The 13,448-nt window shown below is 39.1% G+C and overlaps 1 protein-coding gene across 1 annotated transcript in view; it reads left to right on the forward strand.

Moving 5' to 3' along the window:
* The window catches only part of KLHDC1 (kelch domain containing 1), a 30,593-nt gene extending 17,148 nt beyond the window's left edge, over window positions 1-13,445 (forward strand). The window contains exons 8-13 of the mRNA XM_061998853.1: window positions 939-997; window positions 6,299-6,411; window positions 7,122-7,194; window positions 11,757-11,841; window positions 12,260-12,312; window positions 12,505-13,445. Of these exons, the coding sequence (XP_061854837.1) occupies window positions 939-997; window positions 6,299-6,411; window positions 7,122-7,194; window positions 11,757-11,841; window positions 12,260-12,312; window positions 12,505-12,679 (558 nt within the window). The 3' untranslated portion in view covers window positions 12,680-13,445. The remainder of the gene's footprint in view (window positions 1-938; window positions 998-6,298; window positions 6,412-7,121; window positions 7,195-11,756; window positions 11,842-12,259; window positions 12,313-12,504) is intronic.
* Window positions 13,446-13,448: the final 3 nt, after the last annotated feature.

Below are 13,448 nucleotides of genomic sequence, written 5' to 3' on the forward strand. Positions count from 1 at the left end.
ATGACAAGTCTAGTTTCTGCCTCAAAGGATCTGCAAGCTGGAGAAAGGCTTATTCTAATAGATCTATGGACTACCCTAGGAGAAAAGAAATTGTAAGGTAAGGCAAGATATATTTCCCTACTTCTCAGATACTGTTTGTAGTACCTAGGAGAATCACAAATAGCAGCCAAGTGTATTGCAAGCCATTGAAAATACTGCTACTATCTAAAGCAAATAAATTCTTTCTTACATTCTCTTTCCCCCCCCGTTATGTTTCTAAGGCAGTTACTTTCTTCATCTCAAAACACAGCCAGATATGCAAGTGTATTGATTTTTCCATTGTTCTTATTGACATATTATTTTTATGGCAAATGCCAAAGGGTCATAAGACTTTTTTGTTGCTAGTATTAACTTTGTGAAAGGGCTTGTCTTCTGGAAAAAGAGAGAAAAAACACAGACATGAACTTTTTATGGGATGTCATGTACCAAATACAGTACCTACTAGAAGATTTCAAGGAATAAGTGACCAGGCAGGAGAATGCTTAGTTCTGATCAGAATGCAAAGAAAAATAATGAGAAGAGACTACGTGTAGACTGCTACACCTTCTGCAATTACCTGCCATGAATTCTATGAATGAAAATGGAATACATTTGCAGGAAATGAATATCACATAGTTCTTGACTACTAAAATACCACTAAAAGCTAAAATTGGCCCCATACTGCCTTTGCATTACAGTAAATATTCCTGACAGGTAGTTTTCTGAGAGTTGCATGGATTTTTTTGAGCATAAATGCTTTTTGTCCAGCACATAATGCATAATTGTTCTAAGGCACGTGGGAACAGTTTTCTTCAAAAGATTTTTACGTGTAAGATTCTGTCCTGAGAAGGCCTTGCTGCAATACTTTGTTCATTGTTTGCCTAATGTAACACAACTGGGATTTTATTTATCTATTTTAGCAAACTAGAATGAATGATTTGCACTGCCTGAATTTAGACACATGGACTTGGTCTGGAAGGTAAGTCTCTCTTTCTAACACTTGAAGTTGGATGTAGCAGATTGAAACATATTGTTAAATAGTTCCAATGCTAATTTTGTAGCTTTTCCAAGAGGAGAATGGGAGTTTGGGGACTATTGCAACAGCTGTTATATTGTGATTTCAATTTAATTTAATTTGATAGTGGTTACTAAGCTTTTTCTGTTCTGCACCAAAGCATTGATGATGCAGTTTTAAGCACAGCATGTAGTGATTTAACATCCTCATTTTCAAGATGGGTACATTTATCCATATGGGCTTGTATTGTTGATGTCTTTTTGAATACTGTTTTTACTATCTGTATTTAGCTCATTATGGTACAGATGGGGGGAAGAACTCTTCCCCCTCCAAGATAAGTGCCTTAGCCATTTCTTTTTTTAAAATCAAGTAAAAGCATGACTTAAATATTGAAATTCTAAACTGAATCAGGTATTAGTGTACATCCTTGTTTGTTTGCATACAGCATTTATGATAGTGCCTACTAGATGTGTAGAATCATTGACTATATTGTTAGCGGATAGACAAACCAGGAGACAAACAGTAACTGATGGGTGACAACCACTGTTCTGTTCCTATTCTCAAGGTAACCTAATAGCAATTTCACGTAAGATGATGAAATAACACTTTCACGATAATGAAAAGTATACTGACAGTATACTGACACATACTTTCCTGAGTGTGTGTCAGTACTGATCCTGCTCCAGGGCTTCATGTGCTTCATGCACTTATGGTGGGCATCTCTAATCACCTGTGACTGCTAATCTGATCCTGTGTTCCTCTGCCCTTTGAGACACAGTCCTCCATCCATTCCTTGCTGCTGATAGCAGCAGGACAAAGAAGTCAAAAAAACTTCTCTCTGAAGGTTTCTTTAATTAAATTAGCACTTATGATTAACTTGTTTTTAAATTCACAATATTCTACCTAAATGATAGCATTGTCCCTCTTAGACTATGAACTTTCCCTGTGCAGATTTAATTATTCAGATTGTCACTTTATCTGCCTACTTTTTGTTGTTGTTGCATGAGCAGTTGCTGTTTGGCTTTTGTTGCTTTAAAAAAGGAAACTTGTGACAGTTGAGTGACAAGACAATGAGAAGAATTTCGAGCCCTGAAGAGGGATGTCAAAGTTCTGTCTGAGTTCTGGTCAGCCAATGTTCCCTTTTGTTTGGCATTTGAAAGCTAATCATGACATTTTTAGAAAGTGTTTTCTGTTCTTGACCTGAATAAAACAGGCTAATTTTACATACATATACACACAGATCCTTGCACTAAGGATGGTAATACTAAATGCAGCTGTTCCTAAAAACTGAGGATTGTTCCAGTATTCAATTATTTCTATATTGTGATCCAAAAATAGCTCACAAGACTTACCCATGATTTAGTGTAGACTCTGGTCATTGTAAAGTTAGGAGCCTATTATCCAGCTATTCTATGACAACTCCTTAAAGAGTCTTTCAGAGACTAAAAAAAGAGATTTAAGAGAAACTCGTAAGGGAGATTGATGATAACAAGAAGGGAAAGTAATCAAAGGCTGGTCTTACTGGAAGCTTTGCAGATTCTCCCCTTAGTGAAATGACTGATCTTAGAGAAACCTAGGAAATCTAATTCATCCTATCACACATGTCAGAATTTAGATTAGCCATTGTCAGCTGCAAATCAGGGGGAAAAATGGTGCTTTCCTAGGGCTAGGTAATGTTTTACCCAAATAATTTAATTGTGGCTATTAATTATCTACCATGGTGAAATCGTCTCCTATTAACAGACCACGTGGCAGCAAGCACAAACATGCAGTGCCTCTTAGCATAATTTCATGTCCCAATTACAAAAGGATTAAAAATCAGTGTAGCTTTCAGAACAACATCAAATCAGTATTTACATTTTGACTCCAGTTTGCAGTCTGTGCAGATTGTTTGGAAAATTATTTCTGGCTACACTCTTCCTGTTGTAACATCAATAGAGGTGGCTGTGTTAGAAATTGGGCATTGGTGTAGGGATCATCTCCAGTGTAAAGAACTTGGTCCCAAATGTGTCATGATTCTTCACATAAACGTTTTAAAACAAGACAGAGTGGATCAATGGGCCAAGTGGTTTTTTCCCTCCTCTTTTTTTGTGTTTCAATTTTATGTAGCAAAGAAATGCTTGCTGAGACCAATACATTTACATATTATGAGTATGAAGTAAAGACAATTGTTCTGTGTCCTTTAAGTTTTGAGTTTAGCAATAGTTTTGAATAGTTACAATCAGACAATCCATTTCCAGCTGAGAACGGCTTCTAAAAAGCCCAAGTCATTCCTGTATTTTACAGGTGGGGAAGTTCCTTCAGACATGTTTGCTGTCAGTGTGTATATTTTCTCCTATAGATATTTCTGGTGAAGAACCTTTCCTTTCTTATGCTATAGCTTCAGATTCCTCTCTACTGAAATTTCTGATCTGGTGATGAATTCAAAGTTGGGCAGAATGCCAACTTTCTGATGTTGATAACAGAATTACCTCACCCATGCTGCAGCTGCAGAGAGATTGCCTTTGATTGCCTATATGAGCTGTCACCAACCAAGAGTCAAGGATTTAATATAGATTAAAAAAATGGACTGTCTGTGAATGCTGCTGATCAAGACAAGTTGACAGCCATTGTTTGAAATTCTTCTGTAAATTCCACATCTCCCAGCATGGAGGACTTGATTTGCACAGTCCTGCATTCAAATTGAAATTTTGGACATCCTCTCCTAAAAGAAAAATTCCAAATGCAATGATGATTTTATTTAAAACCCCTTGGCTTCTCATTAACCAATCAGGTCAAGTTTGTTTCTTATTCAGCTCTGAGCAGTTTTATTAAGGAATTCCATCATACCAAGTAACCTACTAAGCCAGGAATATCTTCCAGCTGACACTGCATGGCCTTGCCTGAGCTCCACTGACCTCTACAACGTTATATTATTTCTCTTGCTGTGATAATTTTTTGTGCCAATAGCCTCAAAGATTGAAACCTTGCTGCCCATCAGTAGCTGGTATCTCTTTTTCTAAACATCAAAGACTGTTGTATTTCATCAGTCTGCCTCCTCTGCCAAATTTAGAAGCGTCTTATACAAGAGTTGTGCAAAGCAGGCACTCAAACACTGTGAGCTGGCTTCAACTCCAGTGCCAAATTTAGTGGGATGATTTTGCAATCCTTGTTTAATTAGCTGTGATTCTTCAGTCTTTGCTTCCAGATGGAGAGCCGCTTAGAAATTCCTCTAACTGAATTGCAGATGCCTGTGTTACCTCAGGCTGCTTCTGTGCTCAGTTAGGAGAAATAGGCACTTCTTGGGCACAAGACAACTGCTGCTAAGGTAGACATCTAAAATAAATCACGAGTAGTGCTTTTCAAGGATCTGTTTGTTGGTTATAAAGGAAATAGAAATTATTTTCTCTACACTGTTCATGTTGTAGCTTCAGCCCATGTCTGGATATATTACACTCACTTCACTTTAGTGGAGGGGAATAAAAAACCAACTGCTTGTTTGAGATACCACTTACCTGGATTGAGTGTTCCTTTCTTACCCACTCTAGACAGTGTGAAAGATTTTGAACCTGCAAGACAGCTTACAGGTGTTTGTACTTGCTTTTCCCATCTTCTTTTCAAAATGAGGACATGAATATGCAGTGGCCTAGATTCTTTTTGTCTAACTTTAGGTACTTTACAAGAGAATCATAGGATCATTCCCCCTCTACTCTGCCCTGGTGAGGCCTCATCTGGAATACTGTGTCCAGTTCTGGGCTCCTCAGCTCAAGAGGGACAGGGAAGTGCTGGATAGAGTCCAGCACAGGGCCACCAAGATGATCAGGGGACTTGGAACATCTTTCATATGAGGAAAGGCTGCGGGAACTGGGGCTCTTTAGTCTGGAGGAGACTGAGGGGAGATCTTAACATTTATAAATATCTAAAGGGTGGGTGTCAGGAGGTTGGGACATCCCTTTTTTCTATGGTAGATATTAACAGGACAAGGGGTAATGGGATGAAGCTGGAACACAAAAAGTTCCACTTAAACATAAGAAAAAACTATTTCGCTGTGAGGGTGAGGGAGCCCTGGCACAGGCTGCCCAGGGGGGTTGTGGAGTCTCCTTCCTTGGAGGTCTTCAAGGCCCGCCTGGACATGTTCCTACATGACCTGATCTAGGTGACCCTGCTTCTGCAGGGGATTGGACTGGATGATCTCTAAAGGTCCCTTCCAACCCCTACCGTTCTATGATTCTATGATTACAGTTGGAAAAGACCTTTAAGATCATTGAGTTCAACCCCTCACCTCACACTGCCAAGCCCATCATTAAACTAAACCACATCCCTCAGCACCTCATCTATGCGTCTTTGCAATATCTCCAGGGATGGGGACTCTACCACCTCCCTGGGCAGCCCGTTCCAGTGGGTGACAAAGTTCTTCCTAACGTCCAATCTAAACCTCTCATGGCAGAATCTGCCTCTTATGTTTAGTGTCAAACTACTAGATGGGCTGGTGCCCTCTGGAAGTCCTTACTCTGCTGGATCTTCTTGAGACAGCTGTACACCTGAGTGCCTAAAGATCATGTGAATGCAAATCACCCACTATAGGTAATCCCTTGTGTCAGGTACTTTACTGTTTGGATTCTCATCTCTGAGTGTACTTAACTGTGCAGATAAAATGAAATCCAGAGGTAAAATCTGGAAGAGCTGTATTTTTGTAACATGAGTGGTTTTTTAGCATAAGAAGCCCATATCTGCTTTGTATTTAGGAACTGCACTTTTTACTAACATTTCTCTCCAAGGTTGGGTAACCCACCGTTGCATTAAAAGACACAATGGTTGAAGAGGTAGTATCTTTTGGATAAACAGTAAAGCTGGAATGCTTGTAGCATTTAAGATGATTTTCCTAGGAGCAGACACACTGTAGCCCCACAGGATTCATTACATTTTATCTCAGCTGAGTTTATTTTACCTACCTGTGCTGTGCAGTTTGAGTGTGTAGTCTGTTCTTTGCTATCCTAAGTGCCTTTAGTGACCTTAAGGAAACAAAGTATCAACCAATGCTTTTGTCCTTGCATCTGATATTTGCATCATTGATTGTTCAGAGAGCAGTTATGAGGAATCACTTTGTTTAGATTTGAACACCACTTTTCTTGAGAATAAATTGAGATTGCATCGGTGCAGGTGTTTTTCACTGTAAAAATAACCAAACTTGTTCTAGGACAAACTACATTAACTAGGAAATTTTCTGGTACATTTAATTTTTCAGCATTCTTTAAAAATTTGGTTTTGTTTATTTGTCTTCCCAAGAATTAACATCAATGGAGAGAAACCAGAAGATCGATCCTGGCACACGCTGACTCCGATAGGAGATGACAGGCTTTTCCTTTTTGGTGGACTAAGTTCTGATGATGTTCCTTTAAGTAAGTAATTTTAGAAGTAGAAAAATTCTGTTCTTCACTTTGAGAAAGACAACAAAAAAAGTGCTAAACTACTTTAGACCTAAATCTTGTTACAGGATTTTCATGGCACTTGAGTATTTCTCTAGCTACCATATTATTTTGATAGAAACACAGGAGCACACTGTATACTACAATGAGAACATATAATAATAAATCTTTCCTCAAACTATCATCTAAAAGAATAAAGGCAAGAATCTCATGCATTTTGATATGAACTAGAGGTAACATTTGATAGCAATAGCAATTGCAGGAAGAAGAGATAAATAATACTGTCAATGTCATGTAGATTTTTGGATGAATAACAAATCACAGCTACAGAATGTTGGACAGGAAGTTGGATAGTCTTGTGTTGAGATCCATTTCTACAAATGGCAACTTCTTTTCAGGAAAAGAATGTGAAAGTAGTGTGGAGTGTCACAGCTATATTCCACTGGGAGGGGGGAATTTTCTCAATATAGGTAAAGAAATGTAAGTATGTTGTAATTCCAGGTTTCAGTGCAGTGAGCTTTCTGTGAGTGGACGGTGAAGTTCAATTACAAAGACTGAAAAGAATGCAAGTTACTGTAGTGATGATGTTAGTGTTACCTTAACATAGTGTGCTCTTAGAACACAGAGTTTTTTGTAATACTTTGTCCCAAGAAAAAGTACTAATGTATGTTCTTATATTATAGGTGATGGCTGGATTCATAGCATTACAACAAATGAATGGAAGCAACTTACCCATTTACCCAAGAGCAGGCCTAGGTATAAAAACATAGATACTGTTTGCTGAAATGTAGGCATTAAAAAAAGTAATTTAAAATTATTTAACAGTATTTTAAAGCTACAATATAAGAAGGTTTTAGAGAGTGAATGCAGTATGTTTGTATAATTTACTTTACTGATTTACGTTCCTTCATACCTCATACAGCATTATTGCTTTCTCTGTTTGTTAGAGTTGATGCTTATCTGCAGTATGAGTCTTACTTGCATTAAAAGATTTGTTTGTGATGAGGGACCTGGGTGTACAACTAACCTGGTGTTTTATATAAGAAAATGTGTATCATAGAACTTTTGAGGAATTAATAGCGCATAACAGAAGTTGGTTAATGTTGATATATTATTAGAAACATGAGGGAGACAACTACGAAACTGTTGATGCATTATTGATTTATATTACTATATATTAATTATATGTGGATATTGATGCATATTATAAAATACCTTGTTTGGTTGAGTTTTTTCCCAGAGGAGAAGCATCTTACTATGATTAAAGTTTTGCAAAGCCAAATTTAGTCCGAAACAGCACAATAAACGACTGTGGAGTTTTGTTATTTCAAGGACTTAGCTGTCAACCAAAAAGGATCTGGTTCTGGGGTGTGTATTGTTCATACTGGCAACAATACTGTCTCTTGCAGACTCTGCTCTCCCATCTAGTAAAAGACCATAGAAAAAGATTCTTGCAGACTAAAGAGAGTGAGTTTCATGTTCTGAACCAGAAGCTGCTGTTGAAAGTTGGTGCTTACTGTGTCAGAGCAGACTTTTAAAAACACCCACTACAGTTCTGAGTAAATACAGAAGCATTCTATATAATTATAATATAAATATTACCAAGACAATTTGCTGTTTACATTCACCCAGGTACTCTCAGCACAATTTTGTGTCATTCTTTCAGCATAGTGTACAATTATGGTCAGGCATTTGCATGCTTTCTGCCTTATGTTTTGATTTCTATTACTGAAATATCTTTACTTCAATTCATTTTCTTCCTGTTTTATCCTGTTCTAGGGTGTCTTTAACTGTAACAGCACAACTACACCAAGTTTTCTACATTCTTACATTTCAGACTTATACCTTAGTTTCACAGAATGTTTTCTGTCTTTTTACTGTATGAACTGATATGTGAAGGGACCCATGACTGCCTTTTAAATAACAAAGCACATCATTAGCAGTCAAGGATCATGTCTGTCTTTTTGTTCAGTTCCTTAATTTTTATGAGACCACCTGTGTAATTGATGAAGTGGACTGCCTCACCTTGAGTAATTATTTTTAGTAGTGCATCATGAAGAAGGATCAGGAAGGGACAGAATGCACTTTTTCCCCAGGCAGCAGCCTAGGGAGCTGCAGCTCAGCCTTTGCTCTGGAATGGAGCTGGAATGACTTGTGCCTTGGGTGGCAGTAGGGCTGGGTATTAGGAACTTGTGACTCTTCCGCCCTGAGTGGCTTTCAGACAGATTCCATACTGGGCTACAAAGTGGAAGTGTCACTTGGCTGTGGTGGCAGAGGGGCTGTTAAGCCACCTTCCTTGTGCAGCAGAAGCGCCAGAGCAGGTTCCTGAGGTTGGCACAGCTAAATTTGCTGGAGACGGTACTGCATGTGCAGCCCAGACCTTCCTAAGAGAACAGAGCTTTTTGGTCACATGCTAACAGGAGTCCTGTGTGAACCTTATGGTTCATCACCAGAAGATAACTAAAATTTCAATAACCTTTTCCAGGAAGACCTGGAAACAAGGATAAAAGGAGCCATACCAAAGCCCATCTAGATATTGAACTAGTTTGGGCATGAAGTACTTACTTGTACCATAATTGTATCCCTATACTTACACAGGATTACTGCAAGACCTCTGCAGCTGAAAAAGATTTAAGTCAGTTCTGTCACTCACAGGACACTGGCAGTAATACATCTATGTGCCCTGCTTTTATATATTTCTTTATACTAATACACAGTATATCACACGTGCATTAGTGTATTTTTCTGATGCTTCTGCAAAATTGACTCCCTCCTTAAATCAGTAAGGAATAATTTCCTACAACCATCATTTTTAGTAATGTCTAAAAACTGTCTTCCAAGGTATAGATCTGTGATTCTGTATTGGTAGAATTTGTCTTCTTTCTGTCCATAATTTGTGCCTCAGCTAACGTTTTGCATGCCAGGTTAAAATACAGAACAAACTGTATGCTTAACTTACAGATGTCTGGTGTTTTCACTCCAATGTAATTCTGTTACTCTAGTTAGAAGAGCTGTGTAAAAAAAAAGGTTACATCATTTCCACATCTGTATAATTGAAATAACATGCTTTGTTAGAATGTTTAGGTGATAAGTTAGAGCACCTGTGAGAGGGCATAAGCTCTGCCAGTCTTTAGGAAAAGCATCAAGTTGTGAGATAGGATATCAACAAAGTCAAGGCAGGAAAGGCTTCCCAGTGTTCTTCGTTGATGACATCCAGGCCAGAGTTTTCCTAATGCAGATAAGGCAGAGACAGATCTATCCACAGGAATGAGGAAGAGAGGAAGGTAGGATACAGGGTAGCCTAAGGAGAAGGGTGAATAATTACTGATACCAGTAGAGTATGAAAGCGAGAGTGTTTACTTTTGCATATTGTTTTGGTTAAGTGAACTTCAAAGGGCCAGAGCTCTGTGGTGATAATCATCCTGGGATATTTACTTCAGTGGTGATACACCAGTAGAAAAATTACAGATTTTGATCTGTTAATAATACAAAGTAAATCCAGCAAGATGTAGCTGCTGAAATAGTAGAATCTTTGTTAAAGCAAGATTATACAAGTCAGGTTTCATTTTGCTTGTGGGGTTTGTTTATGCCATGTGCTTTTGTGTGCACTACAGAAAACTTGTGAGCTTGATGTAAGTAATTGACACATAAAAAAGGATCTCCAGGAATCTCTGGGGGAAGCATAAACCAGCCAGGATCATTTGTGCTCTGAAGCTCTCATCCTAGTGTGCAGGGCTAAGAGTCAGTACAGAAAACCTCACAGTCTTAAAACCACTAGAACTGTAGTTATGAATTAAAAAAATAGTGGGAAATTAACAAAGAGAAGAAAAGCTTGGCAAAGGCTTGGTTTGTATATTTCTTTTGTTTTCTAAATGTTTTCCACTGTTACGCTTTGCTGAAGTAGTGATTAGACAAAAGTACATCTAATTGGGTGGAGTACAGAAGAGTCAAATAATGACAAAAATACATTGGTATGTGTGAAATGTCATCATTCAGCAAAGTTCTCATGAGATGGATAGTCACACTGCTCTATATTGTGATTAAGGAAACTAGTAACACCGTTTATTACGGTGTTATTTTTTACTTCCGAAAACTTTTGAAATAATCTGTTTGTCTTCGTTTCCTAGGAAGTAAGGGTTACATCACAATGCTCTGTGCTCGTGTGGCTGTCTCTTCTGCCCACGTACATCATGAACCCACTCATGCATCTCAGTAGTATTTGAGGAAGTATCTCTGAGGTCCCTACTTCTAATCACAGAATGTTAAGGGTTGGAAGGGACCTTGAAGGATCATCTAGTCCAAATCCCTGCCAGAGCAGGATCACCTAGAGTAGGTCACACAGTACCTCATCCAAGTGGGTTTTCAATGTCTCCAGAGAATGAGACTCAACAACCCATCTGGGCAGCCTGTGCCAGTGCTCCCTCACCCTCACGGGGAAGAAGTTTTTCCTTGTGTTTCTTTGGAACCTCTTATACTCCAGCTTATACCCATTGCCCCTTGTCCTGTCATTGGCCATCACTGAGAACAGCCTGGCTCCATCCTCCTGACACCCACCCGTTATGTATTTGTAAATGTTAATGAGGTCACCCATCAGTCTCCTCCAAGCTGAAGAGCCCCAGCTCCCTCAGCCTTTCATCAGAATGGACATGCTCTCCTCCCTTCGTCATTGTGGCCCTGTACTGAACTCTCTCCATCTGTTCCCTGTGTTTGATCTGAGGGGCCCAGAACTGGACACACAATTCCAGATGTGGTCTCAAGAGGGCAGAATAGAGGGGGAGGAGAACCTCACCTACTGCCCACAGCCCTTCTAATACACCCCAGGATCAAAACAATGGCCAAAGAGAGGCTCTCATCACCACTTTGCTCCAGCAAGCGCCCAGTGCTGGTTTTGTGTTGTTCCATCAGAACAGATGGTCTGCCTTGAGACTTGGGCTGACAAAGATCAGGCGTTACTGTTTCTGCAGCATAAAGAGCAACTTGTAAAATATATCCCTTAAAATTGATACTTCTGGGAAAGCAGCACAGACAGTAAGGCTCCAAGGCTCAGTGTGTAAGGCATGGAGACATGGGATGAGTAAAGCAACCTTTCCGTTTCAGTGCAAAGGAACTTGCATCCTTATAGCTAAGGAGTATTTCAAAAAGAAACTTGAGTATGAGGATTGGAGGAGAGTCTGTGTGAGGTGAAGAGGTTAACACACAAATAATCTTGCTGCTTCTCTGAAACAGAAAGACGTCAAGGTTTGGGGTTTGTTTTGCTGATAACACACAACTGCTTGGTGGTACTAGGTCACTGATTCTCTTTATGATTTTCTTTCTAGATTGTGGCACACAGCCTGCCTTGGAAAAGAAGGAGAAGTGATGGTGTTTGGGGGAAGCAAAGATGACTTGCATTTCATGGACACAGTCAGTAGCTGAATAATGAAATCCTATCACTGTGATAATTAAAATTGGTATAAAATAATACAGTTGGTCATATTATGAGGTTCATTGGTATCATATTGGTGTGGTGAGATGTGACCTTAGGTGTTCTTGGGAAGTAATTTAGGGGGGTGTTTTCCTGCCCTTGTTGAGCTCGTAAACAGTAAATTGTTATTCTGATCCTGTATAAGTAATTTATTATCAATTTTAAACTATGCATGTGGAAACCAATCATAGAATCACAGAATGGTTTGGGTTGGAAGGGACCTTAAAAACCCATTCCAAGCCCCCTGCCATGGGCAGGGACACTTCCATTCAACATTATGTTCATCTAGAAAACTGCAGTATTTCTGAGATGAGCTGCTTGTCATTTTAATGGTTCTTTTTTCTCTCTGTTGATCAGGGTCACTGCAGTGACATGTTGATATTTCAAACTCAACCGTATTCACTCCTCAGGTGAGTTGAGGTTATTGGCACAAAGAGTCTAGTGTAACTGGCTGTGGCACTGTGCTTTTCACACACGGGGTTTAACCTCGTACTCCTGCACAGGCAGGTAAAATACACAGTTAGGTGTCACTGGTTGTTGTGTCTTTAGGTTAGACACCATTGACTGAAATCTTTTTCTCTTCTTTTTTTTCTCTTCTGCAGGTTGTGTCTCGACTGCATCGGTAAAAACGCGGTTCTCCTGAAGAATGAAATACCGTGCCTGCCACTGAGACTTCTGCAGCAAGTGCTGAAAAAAATAACCTTCTGGGCTGCAGTTCACCACCGGCAAGAGAAAAAAGCTGAAACTGAAAGACAAAGTCAGCTGAACACCACATGAGCAATGGCAGCAAAACTGTTGAACGCTTGGTTTTACTTACGGCGTACAGCAAAGGCTTTTGTTAAGTGAACTTTACTAAAGCTACCCAACAACCTTATGTTAAGCTGAGTTTCTAAGTGAGGTTTGAGAACAAAGAAATACTTTTTATTGGGAGTCAAGTTTTCTGCATTATAGAAAACTGATACAACTTCATTTGTATATATTGTTAACTTCTGCTGTTGTGGCCCTAATGAGACAGTCCATGCCACCTGTTCTTTTTGAAGGGTGACAGATGATACAAAATGCTTTCGGTCGGATTAAAATATGGCCTAAGCCTAAAATCTTACTACAGCCTTACCACATCGGCACTTCAGGAAAGGTAAAACCACCTCAACACAGTATCTTGGAAGATTCACACTTGGGAAAGGTAACTAATCTGTTAATACCACTGAATCTTATCGATTCCACCACACTCTTTCATCTGACCCTGGGGGTCCTTCTCCCAGCAGGAAGGTCAGCCAGCCACGGCTTCTCAAAGGAAGAGCTGCCCCGAGCAGCATCACTGTTTGTTTGTATAGGAAAGCTCCCACACAGACTATGGGTTTACTATGTTTCTGTAACAAATTCCTTCTTGAAATAGGTTGGTATATTGTATTTTGGATGTGTAAAGTTTCTATTTCATTCTTGTTTAAAACAAAATGCTTATTTATTGTTTAAAAAGAGCATATGTAGTACTTGTTATTTTTCTGTTTCAGATATTTAGTTAACAGGAGCACAGTCATTAAAATTT

The sequence above is a fragment of the Colius striatus genome, chromosome 6, assembly GCF_028858725.1.
Source record: "Colius striatus isolate bColStr4 chromosome 6, bColStr4.1.hap1, whole genome shotgun sequence".
Lineage (NCBI taxonomy): Eukaryota > Metazoa > Chordata > Aves > Coliiformes > Coliidae > Colius > Colius striatus.